Genomic DNA, 24,599 nt, shown 5'->3' with positions numbered 1-24,599 from the left:
CGAGGTGTGAAAAAACATTAATAGAAAACTACAAACAAGGTGACAGTTCACTTGATTGAAAACTGCACAAATCCTGCAATGAGTTGAGAAAACAAAACACAAGCGTGAGCGATGCTTCGGTTGAGGAATCAACCAAATTCCTGATGTTTTGTTACACGGTCCAAGGAGAAATGAGACAAAAAGGGCACGCCAGTAAACACAGCAGAGCAACGGGTCAGTTATCAAGGCACACAAAGTTCTGTTGAAAGCATCACAATTTAAATTCAAGATACCCCTGCAGTATATTTCACATTTAAATATACATGGATATTCATTTACATGACTCAAGGACAAACACAAATGATGTAGTTTTGTGTGCTCGTTTCACCACAATGAAATCAACACTCGCTTTTATTTTGACTTTTTTTTGGGGTGGAAGTCGCAGTTAAAAGATTGAGGTTCACCTAAAATAAAAAGGTCTGGACTTCATTTTTCACCACAATCCAAGTTGACACAAGTGGCAGTCATTGCCACGCCCACTTATTCCCTCTGCCTCAAAAGACAAGATCTTGAAAACTGGAATTGGCCTGATGTTGGATGTAGACCAAACCATGTGTCCACACCATGAGGTACAAATTACATTCATGAGAGCGAAGTCACAGGTCGGCTTTCTGTGTTGGTATGGCTTAAAGAGGCGTGACTTTTCTCTGCAGCGCTTCCACAAACATCATGTGCTCTTCATCTCCCCTCAACCAAGAGGGAATATGGAATGCTTGGAAACGGCACGACCACACTCTAACCTGATCTACAGTAAATGGATGAGTCAAAGTGCCATTTGAGATGCATGATGTTAAAATAAAAAAGTTAAATAAAGCTGAGCCCACATATTATGTTCTACAGATTGTATGAATTCAATGCAATAACAATAAATGTCTGCTTAAATCCATTTCTATCTTCACAGTAAACCTGCGCCTCATCTCCAGACAAAACACCTGTAATGATATTCTCTGTGCTATGAGCATGAACAAAAAAAAGCTTAGTTTGTATTTTTACAAAAATACTCTACATTTTGATACATGGTACAAACTTTTTAAAAAGATAAATTACTTTAAAATGGATCACTAACAGCTGCAGGACAAGAGCATGACTACGAAAATGTAAACAAATGCATCTGACCAACACAATTCTAACAATTGATTTCTTAAAAATTGGCCTTTTTTCATGGAGCCAAATTGGCCGAAATTAAAGAGAAAAGTAACTTGTCAAACTGGTGGAAATGTTAATGAGACTTGCGATAGAAAGTACCTTTATGTCTTTTGTAGGTCTACACAAACACTGAAAAACAACTGATTTAATGGGAATGGCTATTTAAAAAAAATTATTTTCTGGGACGGGCTTCACTGGACCACTGAGACTGAATACAAAGAGGGATTTAACTGTCTGACGCCTAAACAAAATAATTCATGATAAAATGTAAAACTGCTCGAACAAGACGCTTGTATCATTACAAACACAGCTGCTTACACCTTTTTACTTTTTTCTATGCTGGACGGAGTTTCCTGCGTTCTAAAGAGTTCATTACGGAGCCGTGGACGAATATAAAGCAGTTACAAGTGCTTTTATATTAAATGTTTCTAAAATCACACACAACACACTTCTGACTAGCGGAAAGCATCTTTATCCACGGCAACTTCTTAAAATCAAAACGCTGAGAACACATAAAATGAACACTAGAAAGCTTTTGTAAACCCAGGGATGAGGATTAAACATGAACCCACATCATTCACTAACCTCATCTGCAATTGCGTAACATCCCTTCTGCCCTTTCCTGCAATTCCAAACAACTTGATTGTTCAGACGCCGCACGTTGGGTGAGATGTGTCGTTTTATTTTTGAGGAGCAGAGCTGATAGCGTTGTTTACTATCCTCCCTCTGGGAGAGACTCCAAGTGCAGACCACCAGCAAATGTTCTACAAAAACACCCTTATGTTATTCTACAATGAATTCTATATTTTAAGTAATCTGTACTCTTAGAGTAGATTTTACAGAAGTCGTTCATGTGCAAAAACACGGTTGGACAATTTTTATGCGCAAAAAATGAGCTGCAATCAAGTGATTATAATAAAAATGTCATCCCTACAATTTCCCGTTCCGACCATGAAGCGTGGAGTTTACACACACACAAAATGAGACTGGGCCTTTTTCTGGCACATCTGTGAAAATCTAATATTTAATCTGTAACTTTTTCCTTTTTTAAAACTCTACATTACGTTTCCATGTTGCTGACATTCTTCGTCTCTTCGTGTTCTCCACCGAACCGACATGTTTATATCATCTCTTAGGCTCACAATATTAAAACACTGACAACAAAAACACTGCATTTTTCAGATTAATGGATAAGTAGTTACCACTCTTCGATCGGCTAGAGGGGAAATTACAAAGGCGGAGGGAGGAGGCTTGAATAATTAAGGATAAATATGATTTTTAAAACAATGTCACAGAAAGTCATACTGTATTTTAGGTTTTCAGTAAAAGAGAATTTTGTTCTCAAAACTTTTTTTGATTCTTCTCTGGGTTGATGGCATTGGCACAAACACCAACGCGCCGCCTTTTAACTTTCAACGCTGCCTCTCCTCAGGGCCGACCTTCTTCAAAAATGTCACGGCATCTGCAGACTCTCCAGTAGGTCTTCAAATTTATTTCTAGTAGATGCGGAAGATAAAGATGTCTGCATCTGATTCTGCATCTGTGTTTGTAGACTGGTCTGCATGGGAGTGTGCAGACCTGTTTCTAATGATACCTGTAAGCCAGACTGTGGAGCGGTTTGGGTGTTTGACTGCATTGCATTCTCAAGGCTGGTTTGCATTTGAGCTTGAAGGGTGTTTTGCAAGTTGCTGTGCACGCTGGAGGCTGCAGGGACCATGGGCTGGTCCAGCAGAGGCTGCATGTGACCGGGGTTCTGGGCCTGGCTCGGGGTAGGTAAGCTTGGTCCAGAAGAACTGAGCAGCTGCGATGAATCTGGAAAGAAAAGACACATTTGCTACAAAAAATAATAATGCTGACACAGAAGATAGGAATGCATTAGCATCCTTGCAAACAAATAGGTATGTCAGGAATGTAAAAAATAGACTAGAGTGAAAAACACTGCAGTTTGGCTTAGCTAAAAGGTATTTGCTTTAAATAAAACCTGGTTTGCATCGCTTTACAAGAGAAATATTTGTCCTGTGGCCTCTTCACCCGACTGTAGGCAACATACTTCTTACTTCAAGTGCTTCCCGCTTCTCTATCCCCTCAAAAAAATTAAATGTCCTTAACATGTAGATAAATCTAAAATCATCTTACCATTCTGGATGCCAAAAACAAACAGGTTGGGCTGTCCCTGTGAAGCTACAGCACTGCCCACTGCAGTCTGGAAAAGCTGCTCTGGAGGCTGTTGACCTGGGCTGGCAACCACACCCACACCGCCCTGGACCACGAAGATGGTAGCAGCAGGAGCTGCAGCATCGTTTTTCAGCTCTTGTGAGCCAATAGTGCCCTGCAGGCTGGATAGCGATGTCTGTGGTATGAAGAGCTTCACAGGCTGACTGTTGGAGACCTGACTGGAGCTGGGCGTCACTTGCATTGGCTGCTGTTCCTGGAATAAGCTCTGCTGTTGGTTCACAGTGGAGGCTGGGTTGGTGCCTGAGGAGCTCTGAACTTGGAAGGACATGGGCTCAGAGTCTGATTGTGAGAGTCCAACACTGATGCTTCCTTGGGACTGAGTGCTGAAGAGGATAGCCTGTGGGTTACTAAGGTCTGTAGTACACAGAAGCAGGCTCGTTTGTTGGGGCTGTGACATTTGATTCTGGGAAACCGGGTTTGTCTGTGAGTGGTTTGGGATGTTTTGGAATAAGGAGCCCTGTGGGTGTTGTTGCTGTTGGTTCTGCTGTGGAGACTGTTGCTGCTCCATTGGGGTGCTCTGTGGCTGCATCTGAGACAACTGGGCTTGGGGTTGGTTCTGAAACATCGAAACAGACTGAGGCTGGTTGGTGGACGTCTCCATGGAAGAGATGAATGCTAGCTGTTGTTGCTGGGGCGGCTGCTGGGGTGAAGGGTTGGTGGACAGATATATAGTTGACGGGGTGGACTGCTGCTCTGAGCCGAGGCTCCCGCTAGTGAGAACAGTCAGTGTATTCTGGAGCAGCGCCGCTTGGACCTGCTCTTGGGAACTCTGAGTCTCAGCCAGAGGTCTGGGTGACTGAAAGAGTTGTTGTGGGGGAGACGTGTGTGACGGAGGAGGTGTGGGAAAGCTGGTCTGGATGGTCAGCAGCTCTCCAGCCTGCTGCAGGAGGGACACAGGCTGCTGGCCTTGGGTGGAGGCGTGAATCTGAGGCTGGAGCAGCTCGGCTTGCAGCTGCTGCTGCAACTTCTCTATGGCCTGTTGCTCCTGCAGTTGTTCCTGCAGCTGTTGCTGTTGTTGTAAGTTGCTCAGTGCCTGATTTTGCTGCTGTTGTTGTAGTTGATGTTGCTGTAAATTGGAAAGAATTTGATTTTGTTGTTGCTGATCCTGAAGCTGGATACTGTTAATGACTTGTTGATTTTGTTGCAGCTGCTGCTGCTGAATATTTTCAATGATTTGTTGCTGCTGCAGTTGTTGATCTTGTGACTCTAACAGGAGCTGCTGCTGGATCTGCATGTTGTTGAGGACTTGCTGCTGCTGCTGCTGCAGATGCTGCTGCTGTTGAAGGTTTTCTAGGATTTGCTGCTGCTGCTGCAGTTGCTGATGTTGCTGGAACTGCTGCTGCATTTGTTGCTGCTGCTGCTGTTGCATCTGCAGCCGTTGTTGGGCTGATAGTGACGTTTCTGAGGTTCCCAGCCTGAGACTGTTCATGTTTTCTTGAACATGCTGCTGTAAGGTTTCTGCTGAGGGCGTGGGGTTGTAAAGCACCGAGTTCAGCTGCTGCTGCGCCACAGCTGCCTCCAGCACCTGCTGGAGTGTAGGGTTACCTCCAGCCTGGAGCTCTCTCACTGCCCTCTCGAGCTGAGTTACACCTTCTTGGGGAAACAGCGGGACCTGTGGCTGTTGTTGTGGTTGAGAAGGAGTGCTGATTTGAGGCATGGCAACAACCACAATCCTTCCACTGCTATCTGAACTCTCAGGTGACAAGCTTTCCTGGGGGTCTCGTAGAAACTGCTGAGGGACTTCTGGCGTTACTGGGGGGATGGTGGTATCTCCAGACACGGGAAATGTGGTTGTTGAAGTAATGTCTGGCTTTTGTATGGTGTTGAGAGACTCTAGGCTAGGGAAGACAGGGGGTGCTTGGGGAAGCTCCACGTCTTCAGGCTGCAAGGGCATCGGACTCTCAAATGAATCTCCACGCGGATGAGGACTTGAGCTGAGCTCCAGGGTTTGCTGCATCGAGATGAGGGGGTCAGGGGTTGGCTAGAAGGAAGGAAGCAAGCAAAGTTGTTAAGAACAGCATTTCTAATCTAGATATAATGAATTACTTAATAAAATCTTACTTTAAAGACATCTGTGGGTTGAGGATTGCTGGACACCTCCATAGGTGTGTCCTCTTGGCGTTTGGAGGGCTGGCCAGAACAGTCTGTTTGCTCAGAGGACAGAGACTTGATCTGGCCATCATACACACAGGTGTTGACCAGAGAGGGCCCTTCTGTTTTTACGGTCTGGATGGTTGAATTCTCAGCTGGGGTGCGAGTGTAAAAACAAGAAGTATTAAGTCATATCTGATGTCTGCTGAGGTGAGAATCTACAGCTCACTCTCACATGTACAAGCTGCTTCTCTGTCAACACCTTTACAATCTCCCTTACCTTCACACACTTGTCTGTACTAGTACCTCTTTTTTAGTCTCAAGCCAAAAGCGTAAGTACTTCAGTATTTAAATGGCTTGTTTAGCGAGAAACGAATACGTGCATGCTGAACATGAAAATTCTCACCAACACGTAAAACCTGCATTAGCCACAGAAAGGAAGTAAACGAGTAAACGATCTGGTCTGAAGAAGCCCGTCAACTATTCATCAAAGAAAAATTAGCACTCATGAATTCAACCGCCATGGCAAGCGACTGTGGAAGGCTGTGTTGATTTGGTGGTCAGGAGAGGGCAGAGCATGTCTCGGCTAGTAGAAGCTAACTGTTAGCATTTGCAACTGCACAACATGGCAGAAAATGTTCAAGCTTTTGTTGTTTGTGGAGATAAAAAATTAACATTTCAAAGAGCGAATGAAGGCAGCGGTAGAGTTGCATTGCTGTGGGACAATCAGAGACGAGATGTTCACATATCATGAATATTAATAAAAATACGACTCCAAATCCACGACTCAACAAAAATGCACCCCAGTTCCCAGCATGCACTATGGGATGACGCAAATGCCTCAGTCAACGTAGCACACCAACCTAGCTTGAATGCTAACTCTACCTGTAACATGGTAAATGGCCTGCATTCTGGTTCTACAACTCCCCAAGGCGCTTCACAACACATCAGTAATTCACCCATTCACACACTGGTAAGGATGAGCTACAATGTAGCTACAGCTGCCCTGGGGCGCACTGACAGAGGCAAGGCCTGATGAACACTGGCTCAACAGGTCCCTCCGACCACCATCAGCAGGCAAAGTGGTTAGGGGTGTCTTGCCCAAGGACACAACAGCAGCATTTTCTGGTCAGAGCCAGGATCAAACCTGCAACCTTCCGATAACTGGACAACCTGCTCTTCCTCCTGAGCTACTGCTGTGAACTTTAAGTTAATTATGGAAGTGAGGGGAACAAAAAGAGATTCATCTCGTAGCTAAGTGATTGGCATAGCGTTCAACCTTATGCTATATCACAATATTGTTTTAGCCTGTTGTAGCGTTAGCATGGGTGTACTACCATCACGAGTGCCAAATTCTTGCAGTTTCTAGAAGTTTCCCTGCTTGAATGCTGCAGATAGAAATAAACTGAGTTATTAGCCACTCCTGCAGAACACGATGAAGGCTGAGGAGATAATTCAGCAGTTAGAATCAGGTGTGCCTTAGCAGGACCTAACGAACATTAGCACTAAAAAGCTGTGTGTGGGCATGGCTTTCAGCTCCTAGAAGGGGGGGAGCAGGGGCAGGAACTGTAGCCGCTCAAGATTTCAAAACCCATCCTACTTTCCTTGACAACGTGGCAACATGCAACAGACCCCAGTTTTAACACATTGTGAGTGGCAAATTTTGTTATTTCAGCAACATCAGAACCTTTAATCTGATACAAACCCACTAAGATACAAAGCAACATTGCTGTACCTGACTCAGGGGTGTAGATGAACGGCTGAGGCTCATGAGATCTACCAGCATTGGTCATCACAAAGATCGCCACAGACACAGGAGAAGTGATGGACTGGTTGTGGAACGGAGGGGCCGTCACAACCAGATGATTCTGGAAAGGATAGCATGAAATAAGTGAAAGGCAGGAAGGTCAGGTAGCACAGCTTCTACCGCTCAAGGAAAACCAGATGGAGATGCATGTTTATTTGAACTTACCTGATGAAAAAGGTCCATATCAATCTTTGCCTCAGCTTGCCAGGAATTATCATCTGAAGAGTCAAAAGTAAATATTTTTCATCTTACGTTTGCAGAAACCCAATAAAAATACTGCAACACAAAACTATCTTCACCTGCAATGTTTTCCTGAAATATGACTTTGGTTCCTTTAAGGAAATTCTTTCCAATAATAAAAACCTCCTCTCCTCCTCTCACTGAGCAGCTGTGAAGACTCTTCTTCAGGATCTCTGGCACTCCAGCAGGCTGGGCTGCAGGAAGACAGTAAAAAGTTACAAACCCTCAGCATAACGGGACCAAAACCAAACATTTCAAACTGACAAAATATAGCAAAAATCACTTAAAACAGTCTGAATGACTCACTGCAAAGGATGGGTGATGAGGGGACCTGTAAAGTAAGCATGGATCCATCAGGTTGGGGAATGCAGACTCTGAAGGCCAGTCTGGCGCGTGTACTCTTCTTTTTAGATCCCGCCACACCAATACGGGCCTCCACGTCCGCGTTACGTAGCTTCAGAATCCCTACACAGTCCACCCTGCAGACACAAAACAAGATGGATGAAAAAACACGACAAACTTCTGAAACATCGACAGCACATTCTGATCCACATGATATAAGAACAGAAAACCTGATTCTTACGCGAGTGTCATGTCGCTGCTGGGCTCCAGGGAGATCTCTATGACCGTGGTTCCCTCTATGTCCACCTCCTTGCAGGCGGTGGTGTTGCGTCCCGTCACTCTGCACGCCTGATAGAAACCGTGAGGTTTCACTCTGCCTGCATCATTTGCCACAAACACCTGCAGCACGACTGATTCATGAACGCCTTCCAACTGTGAGCAAAATATATAATTACTCATCAAACCCAGTTATACAAAAGCTTCATAAATCATTACTAGATGAACGGCGAATTGGTGGCGTTTAGGGTCAGACCTTGATAGTGGGGAATCCCTGCTGGGTGCGATCTTTAACTGAACCTCTGCTGCCCTCAGTTAGATAGCGAGCTCTGTGCTGGGTCTCTGGCTGCACCAGGATCTTCAGCTCCTTTCCATCACTCCTCTGGGGGAACTGAGCTGACAGTGACCCTCCTTTCACTGCAGTCCCTGAATCCAGAGGGCTGCACAAAAACATAAACAACAATAGTAACAGTGTGCAAAATTAGAAAGAGCAGCGTAATAAAGTTTAAACAAAAGTTACCCCCACCTGGCCTTGTCTGTGCCAAGCTGTGACAGGACAAAATGAGGACCCTTGGCGCTGTCGGCATCAAAGACGTCCATGCTGTCCTCAGGCGGAGTGTGCTTGGGACCAGGTCGCTGGCGGGGGGTGCGTTTTCTGGACTTGCGTGGCACTTCTGTGTTGTCATTGTAGGAAACGGTGCTGACCAGGCTGAAGTTGGAGACGGAATCGTCGGCCCACATGCTGCTGCTGTGCTCAGAGTCTGGACCTAGCGCACCAGACGTGGTAGGCTCCTCTTGGCAGGACATTTGACTGTCGTCAAACAGGTCCTCAGGTGGTGGGGATATGCTCAACACGGGTCTTCGTTTTGACGGGGTGTTCTGAAGCTGCTGCACAGCTAGCCCCAACAGCACTCCTGACCCCATGTCTCCCGCTGTGGTGGCGTTTGCTCCACTGTTGTCTCTGCTGGGGACAGACCCGGCAGCCTCCGTACCTTGCATCTCTGAAGCTCCAACGCCATCCCCTCCAGTGGAGTGGAGATGTGGAGCAACCTTGAGATGGTCTGATGATGAGGTAGAGGCGCCGCTGGATGAAAGTCCCAAGGCCAGGGACGAAGAAGCAGAAGGACTGGAGGTGGAAGAGGTGGCATCTGCAGTAGCATACATAGATAGGAGTTAGAATGGATGTTCAGCACAGAGCAGGCTAGCAGTCCCATTCAAGCAGCTGAATTTGTGCATGATTTGGATTGATTTCCCCTCTTCCCAACTCTAATTTCAATAGACTGGTGTGTGTTAAACACTCTCACTGGGCATGCGAGAGCTTTCAAGCATTGATCAAATAATCTGAAGTTAAAGTTGAGAAGGGTACTGTAGGTCCCACAAAGGTTTGATTCCTACAAAACCTCTCAATTAAAATTAATGTGACAAAACTGACATGCTTTGTTTACGAAAACAAAAGCAAGCTACAAATTGTTACATACACATTGCCAGAAAGAAACATAACAAAATCTGGTCAAACTTTCTTCTACAGCCAAATTTTGCAAGCTGATAATGTGGCGCCAAATTAAAGTAGCCAGAGTTACATCACAGTTTGTGCAATGTGCATTCAGTAGAAAAACAGTAGTTTGCGCATGCCAATTGGAAGATTTGGCTGGGACTGAGCGTAGCCATGGAGACAGAATAAACAAGCCTCTGACCTATGGAGCAGTGAACTGCAGACCATTTTATATGCAGACACTCCCTGCCTCAGAGGGAACTTCCTGCAATAAAAACGAGACAGCCAATGAGCAACAAGAGAGCTGATCATTCAAGACTCAACTTCTGTCAATCAGTAAATTGGATGAGTTATGAGTTAATGCACTGGAGGAAGGAGTAACGTTGGAAGTTCATCATTTAGAGACACTTTAAAGCATTAATGATGATCTGAAGAACATTATGACCATCATGCTTTGATCAGCACTGCTTAAGGGCCAGCTGGGTCAGACGGGACAACGAAACGGTAGCGTTAACAAAAGCAGCCCCCACCCCCACACGACTGCTGACCAGTAAGTTTGCTCTTTAGATCAAACTATAGAAGAGGACCCCTCACTGTAACAGTGTATACAGCTGATGTCAGCAGCCCCAAACCGTGATCTAAGATCAGACTAGATGTTTTTTGTATTCGAAGTCTGCTCCCCAGTCCTGGTTCTCAGGACTCGCTGGCCTCGATGTTTTAGGGGTTTCCTGACATCAACACACCTGCTTTAAACTACTAAATGCACTATTAACAGGGCTCTAATATTAGTAGGTGTTTCAAGTTGTTTCAATCAGAAGTGTTAGAGCAGTGAAGCATCTAAAATATGCAGGAAGGTGGTGTCAAGGACCAGGACTGAGGAATATTGTGCTAAAGTCATTAAAAATAGACTCAAATGATTGCTACGGGGCAACTTCATAGTCTAATCATACTAAAATGTGTTAGATGCTTAACAAAATAACATTTTAAAAGCAGAAACAATGAAGAGAACATCATTAGTGAGTACCCTGTTCAAAAAGTAAGCTAATATGATCAGAAAACATATCAAGTCTAAATAAAGTCATAATAAATATGGTCAGAAGTGACTTCTTTAGCTGCATCTTTAGGAAAATATTTCTTGATTATCTTCATTCTAGTGCCTAACGTGCTTGGTACCATAAAGCATGAAGCAAAAGCATCAAAAAATGCAGCTGGAAAAAAAAAAGGTTAAGTTTGTTAGCATGCTGTTAAAGTCGGCCTCTTCTGGAGCTGTAATTCGTGAAAACAATAGTCTAGAACTTCTTACACAGTAGGCATCAGCATATTAAAGCAACGGCTATGACTCAAGTTAGTTAAATAAAAAAAATATATTTATTTTTAAAATAATAAGAACTATTTTTAGTGGGAGCTTTATTTAGTTAATTGGTTAGGTGGTTGTCAAAGTGGGGGTCTTCCTGAAACAACTTCTGTCAAAGGATTCTAACTTTGGTGGTTATTTAAAATGTATTACACACATGGGTGAATTATGAGCCTTGAAGAAACCTAGTACAGCTGTCCAGTCAGGTTATAAGCATCACCAAACGGCTTCACTGTCTTATGCAAGTGTCGTCATGAATGATATCAGGAAAGCTACTTCCAGTTTTAGTTTTAGTCAAGAAAATCCCATTTAATTATTTCACAAGGGGGAGGTGGAGCTTGAACAGGAAACCCATCTGTCATTCTGGATTAAACATTTCTTTAAACGACAATTGTATTGCAATAAAATAAACTGATTAAACTAAATAAATTATCTTCAAATTTAGACCAGAGTCCAAATGGAAAAGCCATTTTAACCATTCACTGCATATATATATAAGACGGATAAGCCCTCCGCGCTGCCACCCATAGGTTTCGGAAGAGCTGAATTGAAGCGCAGCGGACGGTTCCCACCTTGGTCGCATTTTCTTTAAAATACAGAAACAGAGTTGAGAGCGGGGCTGTGAGGGTGGAGGCAGTTGACTAACATGCATCAAACTCTGAGCAGATGTAGCTACAGGCTAACTGAGCTATCGAAGGTTGGCGGCTTTTAGCCAGAAAACTGCGGTTGAGCTACCCTGCTACCCTCTGCCTTCAAGGCTGTAACACATTTAACGTGAAGCTGAGGTCTTCCCTGGAGCAAGCAGGAGGGCAAGCTGACAGCCAACCTGCTACCAGTCAATCAAATAGACCCCCCCCCCCCCCCAAAGTATTCATGATTCGAGCTTTAAATACAGCTAAATGGATGAGTAACAAAATAATTCACCCCCAACTTGACCTATTAAACAGTTTTTTGTACAAGACTGCAAACATGTTTATTTCTGCTGCGAAGTTGGCATTTTTAACATGGAAGTTAATGGGAACTCGGCCCTTTCTGGAGACCTAGTGGATGAGGGGGGTACTACAATTTTGCCACTTCCAGGTGGCTTCAATTTTGGCAGGTCCCTGGTTTTAACCCAAATTATCTTAGTTATCATTAAGTATTAGCTCAGACACCGATTAACAGATGAAGTTGCCCCCAGACAATCAAAAGGCCATACATGATTCTTTGCCCCCTGCTGACCTGGGGGATAGTTTGTTACAGGGTAACTGATCCCAGATCATTGTTTTCATACCCTGAATAGATGGCTCACCTGAGGCCAAGGCGTCAGACGGGGGCGGTCCCCCCTCTCCCCCACTCTTCTGGCTCATGGTGGGTGGGTCTGTCTGTGCGGACGATGGCTGCAGCTGGAGCTCTTTGGGAAGGAGGTCATATACCGACTCTGCCATAAAAGGTGAGCAGAAGACGTATTAGTAGAATCCAACTGTAAATAACCGAGAAACATTCAGCAGTTCATTTCTCTTCCATGAATTTAATTTTCTTGGCAGTAACAAAACTGCTCTATTTCATTATGGGTGAGTGTGTGTGTTTTCTTAGAAAATAAATACCCTAACCACTAAAGGCGTCTTTATAATAAACTAAGCTAGCCCCTGCTATGGGGTTTGATGTAATGAAATCCTAAGAGGCACGGTGATGTTTGGTGGTAAGATGATTCCTGGCTGAAATATGTAACCACTGCAGCAACACTGGAATAAACCACATCTGATGGCTGATAAACATATCAGTAGGCAAGTTGGTTGCTAAGAAACAAGCACCTATCAAAACTCTGACACGGATATTTCAGCTGTTATTGGCAGCAACCAGCATGTGTAGTAGTCATCTGACACTTGGCACCAGAGGAGCGATAAAGCTGACGGGACACATGATCTCGCACTTTTGTGACGTAAACCATGCGGCCAAGGGAGCAACAACACATCCCCAGAGTTTACGGAAAGAGCCACACAGTTCATCACATCACAGGAAACATGGATGCATGTGCACGGATGCTTTCATTATAGCAGAGCAGAAAGGCATTCATTATGTGGTGCTCGGAGTAGGAAAATGTATTAACATTTTCTTACTAAGAATATAGATTTACAATTTGTTATCTGGAATTGCTATTAATAAACATACAATATGAAAATGTACACAGTTCTAGCGAATACAAAGAGAGGTCAATAATAAAGTTTTTTAGAGTAGAAAGGAACTTGAAAATAGCCTTAATGCGCAAACCAAAGTAAGTTAAACGGAAGTTTGCGGCAGCGCAGAGACCGACCCCATACCACTTTATACTGCTATCACGTAATCTTTTGTAAAAAGGACACAGTTGCGCCACATTACCGCTACGGTCTAACCATTAATAAACAACCTATGACTACCAGATGCCGGCTCAGTGTTGCAACAAATTGTCGGCATTATTTTCTAAAAGAGGCTAGTGTGACATAGGGCTGTTAGGCTTTTCAAACCAAGATTTTCTTTGTCTATTTTCTCTCAGAAGCCAATGCAGGATAGGTGTAGGAGACTATTTACATGTTCAGCCTGCATGAAACTCACAGTGACTGATTAATCACAAATAATCATAAAAAAAATTTGTTCAGTGAACCACACCTTTAAATGTTGCACCACAGATGGGGCTCATATGACAAAAATCAACAGTTACCAATGATTGCTGACGAGTGATGATGCTACGCCAATGAATTTGGTGATGTGCACAATCTGCCGTGCAGAAGCCAAACATACAGAATATACAATTTTAACAACCCTCTCCTACAACACACAAGTTAGCCGAGAGGACGACTGACTTTAATTTACACTAAGAACAATTAAATTACATCACCTTACAGTTATGCACCGCTCACGTTACACATGCTTTAGAGGTTATGCCAAGTTACAAGGGCACTGGTCCCTTTATATTCTCTGCAGCTGGATTAGGGCTAACACGGGGGGATGGTAGAAGAACAGCGATCTATGAGTGCTACTTTTTGTTGCAAAATCCCAAAACATACGAATCCCAAGAATTTATCTCCGAGCGAAACAATGGCGGCTTTATTTACAGTTTTGAACACACAATATGTTCGAACCAGATTACAGACAAAAGAGCTTTTCACTGCAGTCAAACCACAGAAAAATACAGTTTTCGTTCTTTACACTAAATTATTTATAGAAATTATTTCATGGCCCATTCCACCTCTTTCTGCAGATTACTTTAATAGCAACACAAATGTCTTGCACATGTGAGATTGTTTTATTTCAATGTCATTGTTTTGAGGAACAAAGGACATGCTGTTGACCAGAACAACAGAGACAATTGCCTCTATTTGGCTGAGTCACAAACACTTCCTAACATTTGCCTTGTAGCTGTACATTAAATCTTTTGGTTATTGAAACGGTAATCTCTGAGATTTGTGCTTATGCACAGGAAGTATGGGTGTTTTGTTTCTACACACTGAGAAGCATCAAACCAGCACAGCCAAGTTTTCTGAATAGTCCACACACTGCACTCCAAGCTAAACTACAGCAACACTCATGAGAAGAAGCAAAAAGAAAAAATGTTTTGCAATGCTCCAGCAAAGGCTTTCGGTTTATTTTCCTTCCCGTTTCAGGTTTTAAGTGTAGCTTAAGAGCTGAGCATCAAAATAATCCCGCTGTCTAAAACTTTGGTGCAGTGTTGGTGGTTTCTATGGTTAAGTACACATTCAGCCAACACACGTGTGTATCCAATTTAAACTTAACACTATGCACTTTTTTAGTCCCCACATTCACTTTTATTGGCTAGTGTCAAATTCAATGGAATCCAAATATCGTATTACTCTGTTGACAGATCTGATAACTTGTAAATGTGTAAAATACAAAAAAATAAAATAAAAAACATGAAGGTACGTGTAAATGGTTTTAAGATTCCTTGATTGTCTAATTCTGAGCAAGAAGCACCACCGACCTATCAACTAACTGAAAGGTACATTAGTGGTCACTTCTCGTAGATTTTCGAGGAACACTTTTGCTACCTAGATTCCAGCACACACTCACACCCAGTTACTGAGATATAAATAAACAACTATGTTATCTAGTGTGACCATATGGCAGTCTCTCTTAAGCATTTCAGAGTCACAGAGCAAAGCTTTCTGTTGGCATCCCCATTACAGTCAGGACAGATGTGGTAACAGCAAGCAGGCTAAAGTTTCACTGGGTTTCTAAGAACAGGGGCCTCATTTATCAAATGTTCGTAGAAACTGTCCTATATTCCCTCCTACGATTGAAATTTAGAATGTGTGAACGAAGTCAAAAGACTGATATATGAAACATGCGGCGGCCTCTCCTACGCACTTTCCTCCGCAATCGTCTGATGATAAATCCCACCTGTGCATACCCAGGTGCTTGTGTCCGTCATTTACATAAAGAAACGTCCCCAATTAACCATATTTGGTCATGCTATGTCCTCAGCACGTGAGGGGATTCCCCGTTTTCCCCCCCGAAAAAATAAGAAAAGCGTTATTGACAGCAAGATCGAAACACTGGCTGCCGAAGCGCAAAAGAACCAAACAAGTTGCAGAGGTTATAAACGCAGTTGGGACAGAGGAGAGGTTCCTGTCAGAAATAAATAAAAATGAATATGATAAATCGTAGAGTAACGGGTTGTTAAGGAGTCTTTCTGCGTTGAGCTAGTTTTATTTGGAAATGTTGTCTGAGAGCGCAGCCTCGGCCTCTTCTGAGCTGTCATTCAGGCTGGTTGCGTGTACGATCGGGGAGCAGAGGAGGTTCTCGTAGTTGTAAAATAAAACACGAACTGGAATAGGATTTGTGCGGTTTATCTGTTGCTCTACAAAGGGTCCCAAATCACAGCATAGCAGAAGGATTTCCTTTGAGATCAGTGCATTCACTGAGAACGCGTTCCCTCCAGTGTTTACGTTCTGGTAAATCCTCCAATAACACAGAACATTCATGATATAATGTCAGATTCCCATCTGTCACAGATGTCCTTTTTTGGTTTTAGCATCAAATGTGCGAAAAAGCCATTTTCCACTGACAGAATTACATACTGGAAAAATAAAATTTGTGGATGAGAAACTATTGGATGACAGAGACATTCAGTATTGTGCTTCCCCGTTCTGCCACTAGATGCTGTGCGTACGCATGGTCAGAGATGTTCTTAAATTCAGGAACATTTCTACACACAAGTACAAAATGATAAATACCACAAAATGCATAGAATTGTTACTACGCACGAAAGTAGGTTTGATAAATGAGGTCCCTGTATTTTACTTCATAGAACAAAACCTAACCTCTGGTGATGTCCATCCATTTGTTTTGACTCTTAGGAAATAATACTTTAGATGTGTAAGTTATGTAAGGTTCATTTTACAAAGCCTGAATTTTCAGCTAATAACGAATTATTTCTGTATCACATCAGGTTGACAAAACATGAAGGAATGAATCAACAAGAAGGTGATTACATCCTATTTCCAGAGGTTGTAGTTAATTCTGTCCTGAGAACTAATGAGTCAATATTTTAAAGGAGTAATATGCAAGAATTCTACGGGGAAATAATGACCAGTCTGATGTTTTAGTCATGGTTAAAAGGAGGTTACATTGAAACAGATTTCATTCTCAGCCAGCTGGAGAGTCGGTTTTTCTCCGTTAAAAATGAAAGAGGGACATAGTTACTGTTTACAATCTATGAGCCTGTGGGGTTGTTGAGTCTGCATCGAGCTAATGCTGCAGTGCCGTGCATTTGCAATTTAACACCAGCAGGCAAAAAACTTACAAGTTGTTTATAGAAACTGAAACCAGTAAACTGAAGCAACCCACAAGTTAATTCTTGTACCCCTAAGAAGTCACAACATCATTTTGCTTTACTCTAATAATAGGTAAAGCAGGCTAGAAGCTAACTGTAAGTTAACAATGCTATGGGCAATTTAGAAGCAAATAGTCGGCTCTAAAAATATCTCAAACTAATTCAAAAACCAAAAACTCAACATTAAACTGAAATGTATATTTGAAGTGAATAATGACGTTGTGACATTTTGAGTTGTTCAGAACTACAACAGCAAGCTAAAAGTAGGATGCAAACAACAACACCCAAGAGTACTAACATAAAATATGACAAATGTATTTACCTACTATCATCTTGAATGTTCTAGCGCTGATCCGTAACTGACGTAACTGACAACCAACAGAACGGGAGTGAGAACTTTTTGCTTAGAAAAATGGCCTGCAGTAACCAAATTTGACCACAGGATGCCATTCTTACACGTTGCATCTTTAAGACAAGATTTTTCCTAAAAAGATCACAATGTTGATTGCATATTCATCCTTCCCTACCACTTCAGGGTTTCCTCCAGAAACTGAGTTATGCCTGTCGGATTCAGCCATCAGGTGGGTGGGTGGGTCGCGCACTCCGTCCCGCAGCGCTCCTCCGTGAGTGCGGGGGTTTGCACACGTTCTGCACACGTTCCACTGCTGTTTCTTACCAGTATCAACTGATGGAGGGCTCTAGTTCCGTTGCGCCATTCATGTCAGCGGACACGGTAGGGTCGGGGAGGGGGGCAAGGCATGACGCTTAGCCTGGTGGGCTGCCAGGCTTATAAATCGCAGGGGGAAACCCTGCACTTGCAAAAAGGTCATTATCTATATAAAATAATAATAGGAAAAAGCTAAAGGCCAATTAAACATCTGAAACCCAAACAGATGAAAATACACTTTGTTGTGCATCCCTGTCCAGAGGCAGTCTAGGTTAATGTTGCTCCAAAGGACGATATGCTTTAAGGATTAATCCACATTGCAGTGACTAATATCCAATGTAAACATAAGCAAAAATATGTGTGCCTCCAAGTTTTGTTTGGAAATGTATGAATGACGGAATTGAGACATCAGTTAGTTAAAGGTTTAGTTTAGCATTTCACTTCCTTGATCTGAACGATGACAAATAACTAATATTAATTTCAATGTTTATAACTGACCAATCCACTACATGCAAGTCTACCAAATGAATATGCAGCAGGAGCGGAGGAGCCACTGATCAAAATAACCATCAGATACGGTAAATTTAGACGTGATACAGATAACACAATGGTTGCAGGAAGTGAAATGACCTTGAGAAGAAGACCCAGCAAGTGCCAACGCTCAGCTACTTAACAAGCTAATCACACAATGAGATGAAGATAAATGCTCTTGGCTCATGCTGCAACGCCCTCCTAATAATAACAGAGCGCCGTTGACACGTGTGCAACAGTATTAGGAGTGTATTTCAGAACCAGAGACTTCCTCTAGAAGTAGCAGTGAATGAACACTCCCAGGGAATGAACGTGGAAAGGGCAGATCTGGCTCGACTCCACTAAACAAGTCAAAACAAAAGACTGTCATTCTAATTGAAGTGAAGGTAACACATTTAAGCGATGTGAATGAGCACAACCACCCTTTAGTACACGTGCCCGCATTTACACACAAAACACACACCCCTCTCTGCAGAATCCGAGCACGACTCATCGACGAACAAATGTGGTAGCAGGAATGTAAATCCACCTCTCACCTAGCTCCAACTAGGTTAACTCGCATTTTTTCTATTAATATTATATAAGCAGTGAGCTAGCATCTTAAAATGCACCCCACTAGTATGACTTTAGATGAAAAAATATATTTTGCTCGCATGCCGTTAGTCGCTCGACGAAGGCAACCCAACTAACTAAGCTAGCTAGTCTTGCTAAGAGCAAAAAAGAAGCTAACCATCGCTAGCTAGCAGCTTAACGTGAGCCATCCAAACGTTCATTCTGTTTCCTGTTAATAATAATAAAACGGGAAGGTGAATTAGTGGTGACCTAACTGGATGTAGGAGCTTACCTTTAGAGTAGAGAGATTTAGGGGAATTGAGGTCGATCTCCGAGGTGAGGAGGGATATAAAATCAGAGGGCATCGCAGCGCTTCATCGAGAGGACGAGGAGGAGCGGACAGTCTTTAGTAAAAACAGAATCAGTAACTCCTGCGTTACGCGGAGTGGCGCGTGGTACAGCATCGAACCAGTCTGAGGGCAACAAAAAAACTTTCAATTGAACAAAAACCGTCAACTACCACGTCTGACGTTTGTGTGTGTGTGTTTGTCTGCAGACAGACACGTTTCGAGCTACGTCGAGACGAACACACACACACTAATACACACAAACACACGCACCCACTTGGATACAGTTGGTAGGCCCACCTCCTTCGAAACAGCGTGGCGCATGCGCAGTAGCTGCACCTCGAGACAGCAGTGGAAAGGAAATGGGTCTATCATTTGTCGTTTCAAATCATCCGGCAGCCCAATAGATTATTTATTGCATTAGTTCTCTTTATTTTATTTATTTCCCTAAATGTGACATTTTAAAAGAGCCTGGAGGGGATTTCTGCACGTTGGCATTTTGCTCCATCAAGGATGATCTAATAAGGTTTTAGTCATTAAATGTCAAAAGTCACTTTGTCCTCATGCACATCTCGCCCTCCTGAACTTGCAGCATCTGAAAGAAATTTAAAGGTGCAGTATGTAAGAATATAGTGAGAATTTACAGTGAGAAAAACCCAAAAGAGTCAACTGTTTCAGTCGTTTTGGAAGGACGGTTACACTGAAACATATCCCGTTTTTCTCCTTACAAAACAAAGGAAAGAGGGACGTAACTACTGTTTACCATCAGTAAGTGTGGGGTTGTCGTGTGTCCTGCGAGCTAATACTGCAGCACCGACAATTGAAATTTGACAACGGCCGGCAAAAAGCTCCAGAGTTGTTTAAGTGGTTGTAGTAACCAAATTTTACCACAGAATGTCATTTTTACTTCATATCTACACAATGCACCTTTAACTACTTCTGATCCAAATATTTAGTCAGACAAAAAAGGAAATGATTTGAATAAGGAAGTCAAATATTCTAACTCCTTCCAAATTTGGCATAGCATTTTTAAAGGGATGTAAATTACCTGCTGCTTTTGATGCTATAGGTTTAAACTACAATCATATCACATAGAGAAGTCATTGAGTCGTTTTGATTACATCTTGAACAAAACAAACTATTACCTCATGCAAATTTTGCAAGAGCTCACCCGATCTAGTGTATGTGTTGTGAATGATTCTTGGCTGCCGCCTTGTGACTCAAGTTTAGCTCAATATCTGTAAAAATGACCAAGTTTTGGCCAGTTTTGTGTTTTAGTTGCTTGCCCTGAATGGGTAACCCTAATTATTGCATGGGCAATAATTGCCTTCTGGGTCTCATTACAATCCTTCAATAGTTCTTGAGATATTTTGGAAACAAACACATGAACACATTATCCTCCACCTATTTCCTTTTTTTAGCTAATGACAGGCATGATACTTCATAATTAGGAGCCTATCGTTGAACTTTAGCCATCAAAAATGTATTTTATGATACTTTTCTACTTAATGATTCATTGTGAAAATTAACTTATCTGAAGACACATTTTTTTTGTACTCTACAAAATGTGAATGAAGACCCTACATTAGAGAAACGGTGCTTTAATCTGCAATCAGAAACATACATCAGAATAGGAGTAATACTCTTTGTTCAAGCATTCACTTCACACAGTCACAACAGAAATACTTTTTTTTCTTAGCATCAGGGCACATTACAAACAATTCAATTCAGTTTATTTATATAATGCCAAAGGCCCAGAGGCGTCCCAAGGCACTTCACAAAGTAAACATTAAACTGAGTTCAGTTCATCATGCTAGTTAGTTAAAAGTAGGGAAACTCAGCAAATTGCATCGAGTCACTGACTTGTTGTGTCAGAGACCACCATTCTAAGCAAGCATGTAATACCAGTGGAGAGGAAAACTCCCCTTTAACAGGAAAAAATCTCCAACAGAAGTTCTATTGTTCAGTTACAGAACCTTGCTCCGCACGAGCAGCCATTCACCGCTGCTCACTGGGTGTTAGAGAAGACAGAGCAGACACACGTTCATGCATGCACACAATGAGGTGAATACATCCTGATGAATCCTGGAACACATGGCATTCAAAAGCAGTGTGTGAATATACTAAGCTCAGCTGACCTTATGACTTACTAGCCTGTCAAAAAAATAAAAATAAAACTGTATCCACATCTCCTACACTCCTGCTGCACCACTTTAATCTGGTTGACTTTGACTGAGCTATTATGACACCTTGAATTTTTATATTTTCAGTCATTCAGTAGCAGATTTGCTGCCGTATTTGCAATAATTCTCCTGTTGTATGAAGATTGGGCCATGCTCCTTGTTTTTCGTCTCTTGCAGCCTTTTTAGTATTTTGTAGACTTCACAGACAAGCTGGACTCTTGAAACAGGAGAACAGTGTGGTTAATGGCAGGTTTTGCATTCAAAAGAGCTCCTGAGCTAATGTCAGTGCAGGGCAGGGCAGGGCACAGACGTGCAACACAAAGATGAGGAAAATGACACACAAAGCAGGAAGCCTTGATTTGTTTAATTTAGTTATGCATTCAAGTTAATCTTTATGGATTTCCCAGTGTCATGATTATTTCCTCGTTTGGAGGATTTGTGATTATTGGGTAATTAAATGTGTTTTAGTAGTTGTCTTATGAACCAGTGGTCCATGATGGTTTTTGTGTAAGTTTAAGTATTTGATTTAACGATATATTGGTTAGTAAGCAGTAAGATAACTCACGTTGATGCTGCTGGTTTTTATTAATCATTATGCATCGATTCGTCCAGTTTTGTCTGCTTATCCGTGGTCGGGCGGTAGCCTGGGATTTCCAGACTTCCCTCTCCGCAGCCACTTGGGCCAGCTCCTCTGGAAGAATCCAGCTGAGAAACATAGTCCCTCCAGCGTATCCATGGGTCCTCCTTTAGGTCTGTTCTCAGTTGGTCGTTCCCGGAAAACCTCACCAGGGAGGCGTCAGGAAAATATATTTATTGATCCCACAGTGGGGACATTTGCTTGTTAAAGCAGCACCAATATTTAAGAGAATAATTTGAAGAAAAAATAATAGCAACGGTACATGTATACACACAGGCAGTAGTTTAGAATTGTAACCTTCGACCACTAAAAACCTTGAATAAAAAAGGAAAAAACTTGGGTTCCAACACTGTGCAGCATACTGCAAGAGACAACGGCATACTATAGAAATCCGGTATTGAACGAGTATTGAACACATACTGAGTATTGCATTGGTGTTATTGTGTAACATGATAATGCCGGTACAGCTTAAACTGAGGAGTTACACACTGTTACTGCAGAGGAGATGAATGACCTACAGTAGCATTCAGTTTTACATCTGGGATGTCTCAGTCTGCCTCTGAAGGAGCTGTCCATCGTCTGCACAGTGGAATGCAATGGTTTATTTTTTTTGATGGGGGTCATCTTCCCCAGTATCTTCCTTTCACACGTCTCTTCAACTGAATCCAGTGGGCAGCTCAGAACCGAGTTAGCTTTGTGAACTCGCTTGTTCGGCCACTTGTATCTGCAATCTAATTATTTCGATCAATTCAATTCAAGTTTATTTATATAGCGCCAAATCACGACAAGAGTCGTCTCAAGGCACTTGACATAGTAAACATTCCAATACAGGTCAGTTCATTAAGCCAGTCAGTAAAAAGTTTCCTATATAAGGAACCCAGCAAATTGCATCGAGTCACTGACTACTGTCAGTGACTTTACAGCAATCCCCATACTAAGCAAGCTTTGACCACAAGTGAGGGCTGGAATGTAGATCAACTCGTAAATCGAGAACTTTGCCTTCTGGGTCAGCTCTCTCTTCACCGCAACAGACTGGTCTAACCCTAACCCTGACCAACACCCTCCTTTAATATTATATATAATATTAATTATTATTTTTCTCCAAATTTCCCCCCCAAATTTCTCAATTTTTCTGAAACACTGTCAACACGTCAGTCCACTTCTGCTTGCATTTTACTTGAGCATTTCCAACATGTTTTCATAGTGTTTAATCAGAGATCCGAGACAACATACCTACAGCTTTTAAAGGAGCAAATCTGCTGCATTTTCCATTTGGAAAATACAAAATAACTCCAGACACAACTACGTTCAAGACTTGAATAATTCTGTTCTAGTGTTTGAAAGAAAATCAAATGCAGTTAGGCCATTTAAAATTCCTGTGTTAAAATGTGCATTTAAGATCTGTTGTCACGGTCTGGGTTATTTCTACCATTCCCACTTTTGGGTTTGTCTCCTGCTGCAGGTGGGCGTGTCCGGCGGTCACCAAGCTGCAGTCTATCTGCTCATCAGCTGGCCAGGGAGAATTTAAGCAGCTGAGAGACACTTTCACTTTACTGGATGATTACTCTACCTGGGTACCTTCTAACAGCCACCTAGCGGATTATATTCGAGCTCCTGAACCTTTTGAGTATTTGATGATTTTACATATTTGCTTCTTGTTCCCCAGACAAATCACCATCACCTCTGACTGGCAGTACTTTGGAACCCCTACCCCCTTGATCTCCAACCCTGCTCGTCTCTCAGTCCCTCCCTGGTCAGATACCACCTCCGGTAGCCCACCTGTGCTCTTCTGGATCTGCACTTCCTCTAGCTCAGCTCCCTCCACATCTCACCCTCGGATCTCCGCCCCTGGATACCTCTCAACCCAGACCGGACCACTTCCCCTCCGAGCTCTTCCCCCTCTCCAGACTATTCCCCACACCTAATCCCTGTTGGACGATCTCAGCTACGTTTTATGCTGCTCCCTTGGTTACCCCTTTTAATAAATTATTGTTTAACAACTCTTACCAACGCCTCCGTACTGATTCTGTATGTCGTGGGTTAGATAACTATCACACAACATGACGTCTGTAGCCTACATGTAAGGAATATTTAAAATTCCATTCAGTTCAAAGGTACTTTAGAAATCTAGGAGGGAAATGCAATAATTAAACACTATTATATAATTATGTAATTAATGTTTTAATAAGTAATTAAGTAAATAAGTAAATAAGTAATTAATTAAATAATTTAAATATTGTAATTTTGCTATCACAAAAATAATCATTTATTATTTTTATTGGTAGTTCTTATTGGTAGTTTTTAATTTAAACTTTAGAGTTTCATAACAGAATTTTTAAGTAGCATTGACAGTCTGGACACATTTAAAAAAGAACAGCTAAAGACCCTTTTATTTAAAGCTGCTTTTACTTAAATCTTGTATTTTCTTATTTTTAACTCAAACTTGTAATCAGTTTATCAGAAAAAATTAAGTCATTAAATTATAAGATTTCATAATCTGATTCTGTTTTGAGGTCATTATGGTTTTATGACTTAGTTTTATTTTGTTTTGATCTATGTGAAGCACTTTGTGATATATAGGTCTGTGATAAGTGCTATATAAATAAAAATTATCTACTTACTTCTAAATCATCCTTGACATAAATAATATTAAACTTGGCCTTAACTGTGTGGGTACAAATTTGGAATTTATGATCAATAATCTGATCATTAATGTTTTTAATTACCTTTATTAATCTGATCATCCTTGCCAAATATTTTTCACTCAAATGATAATTTTGAAAATTTGTGCACGTGACAGAAAACCATACTCCAACCACCGCTTAACTTCCGCCTACGTCTCCCATAGGGC

At 42.1% G+C, this 24,599-nt stretch overlaps 1 protein-coding gene and 1 long non-coding RNA gene across 3 annotated transcripts; one reads left to right on the top strand and one right to left on the bottom strand.

The window, feature by feature from the left end:
- Positions 1–2,412: 2,412 nt before the first annotated feature.
- nfat5a (nuclear factor of activated T cells 5a) lies at positions 2,413–19,163 on the bottom strand. 2 transcript variants are annotated; one of them, XM_015964709.3, is made up of 12 exons: positions 18,874–19,163; positions 12,314–12,442; positions 8,703–9,324; positions 8,433–8,616; positions 8,142–8,332; positions 7,865–8,037; positions 7,618–7,752; positions 7,484–7,536; positions 7,247–7,379; positions 5,482–5,666; positions 3,322–5,401; positions 2,413–2,997 (listed from the first exon to the last, which is right to left on the bottom strand). In XM_015964709.3, exons 1-12 carry the CDS (start codon positions 18,944–18,946, stop codon positions 2,639–2,641), a joined length of 4,317 nt encoding a protein of 1,438 aa, XP_015820195.1. In that variant the 5' UTR covers positions 18,947–19,163; the 3' UTR covers positions 2,413–2,638. The 2 variants fall into 2 exon arrangements, with proteins under 2 accessions (XP_015820195.1, XP_015820196.1); XM_015964710.3 differs by lacking the exons at positions 12,314–12,442; positions 18,874–19,163 and adding an exon at positions 9,871–9,933.
- Positions 12,321–23,553, top strand: LOC139069767 (uncharacterized). Its single transcript, XR_011520471.1, has 3 exons — positions 12,321–12,454; positions 23,211–23,322; positions 23,415–23,553. It is a non-coding gene; the product is annotated as an uncharacterized lncRNA (long non-coding RNA).
- The last annotated feature ends 1,046 nt before the right edge of the window (positions 23,554–24,599 follow it).

The sequence above is a fragment of the Nothobranchius furzeri genome, chromosome 4, assembly GCF_043380555.1.
Source record: "Nothobranchius furzeri strain GRZ-AD chromosome 4, NfurGRZ-RIMD1, whole genome shotgun sequence".
NCBI classification, from domain to species: domain Eukaryota; kingdom Metazoa; phylum Chordata; class Actinopteri; order Cyprinodontiformes; family Nothobranchiidae; genus Nothobranchius; species Nothobranchius furzeri.
Note: the sequence above shows the minus strand (reverse complement) of the source record. Positions and strands in the feature narration are given on the sequence as shown.

What these genes read in the sequence shown, in the direction of transcription:
- nfat5a (XM_015964709.3), bottom strand. Translation starts at nt 18,946, where the DNA reads ATGCCCTCTGATTTTATATCCCTCCTCACCTCGGAGATCGACCTCAAT. An exon ending in ATTTCAGGAAAACATTGCAG is followed by an intron (nt 7,537 to 7,617) that starts GTGAAGATAGTT and finishes TTGACTCTTCAG; the next exon opens with ATGATAATTCCTGGCAAGCT. An exon ending in AACCCACAGATGTCTTTAAA is followed by an intron (nt 5,402 to 5,481) that starts GTAAGATTTTAT and finishes CCTTCCTTCTAG; the next exon opens with CCAACCCCTGACCCCCTCAT.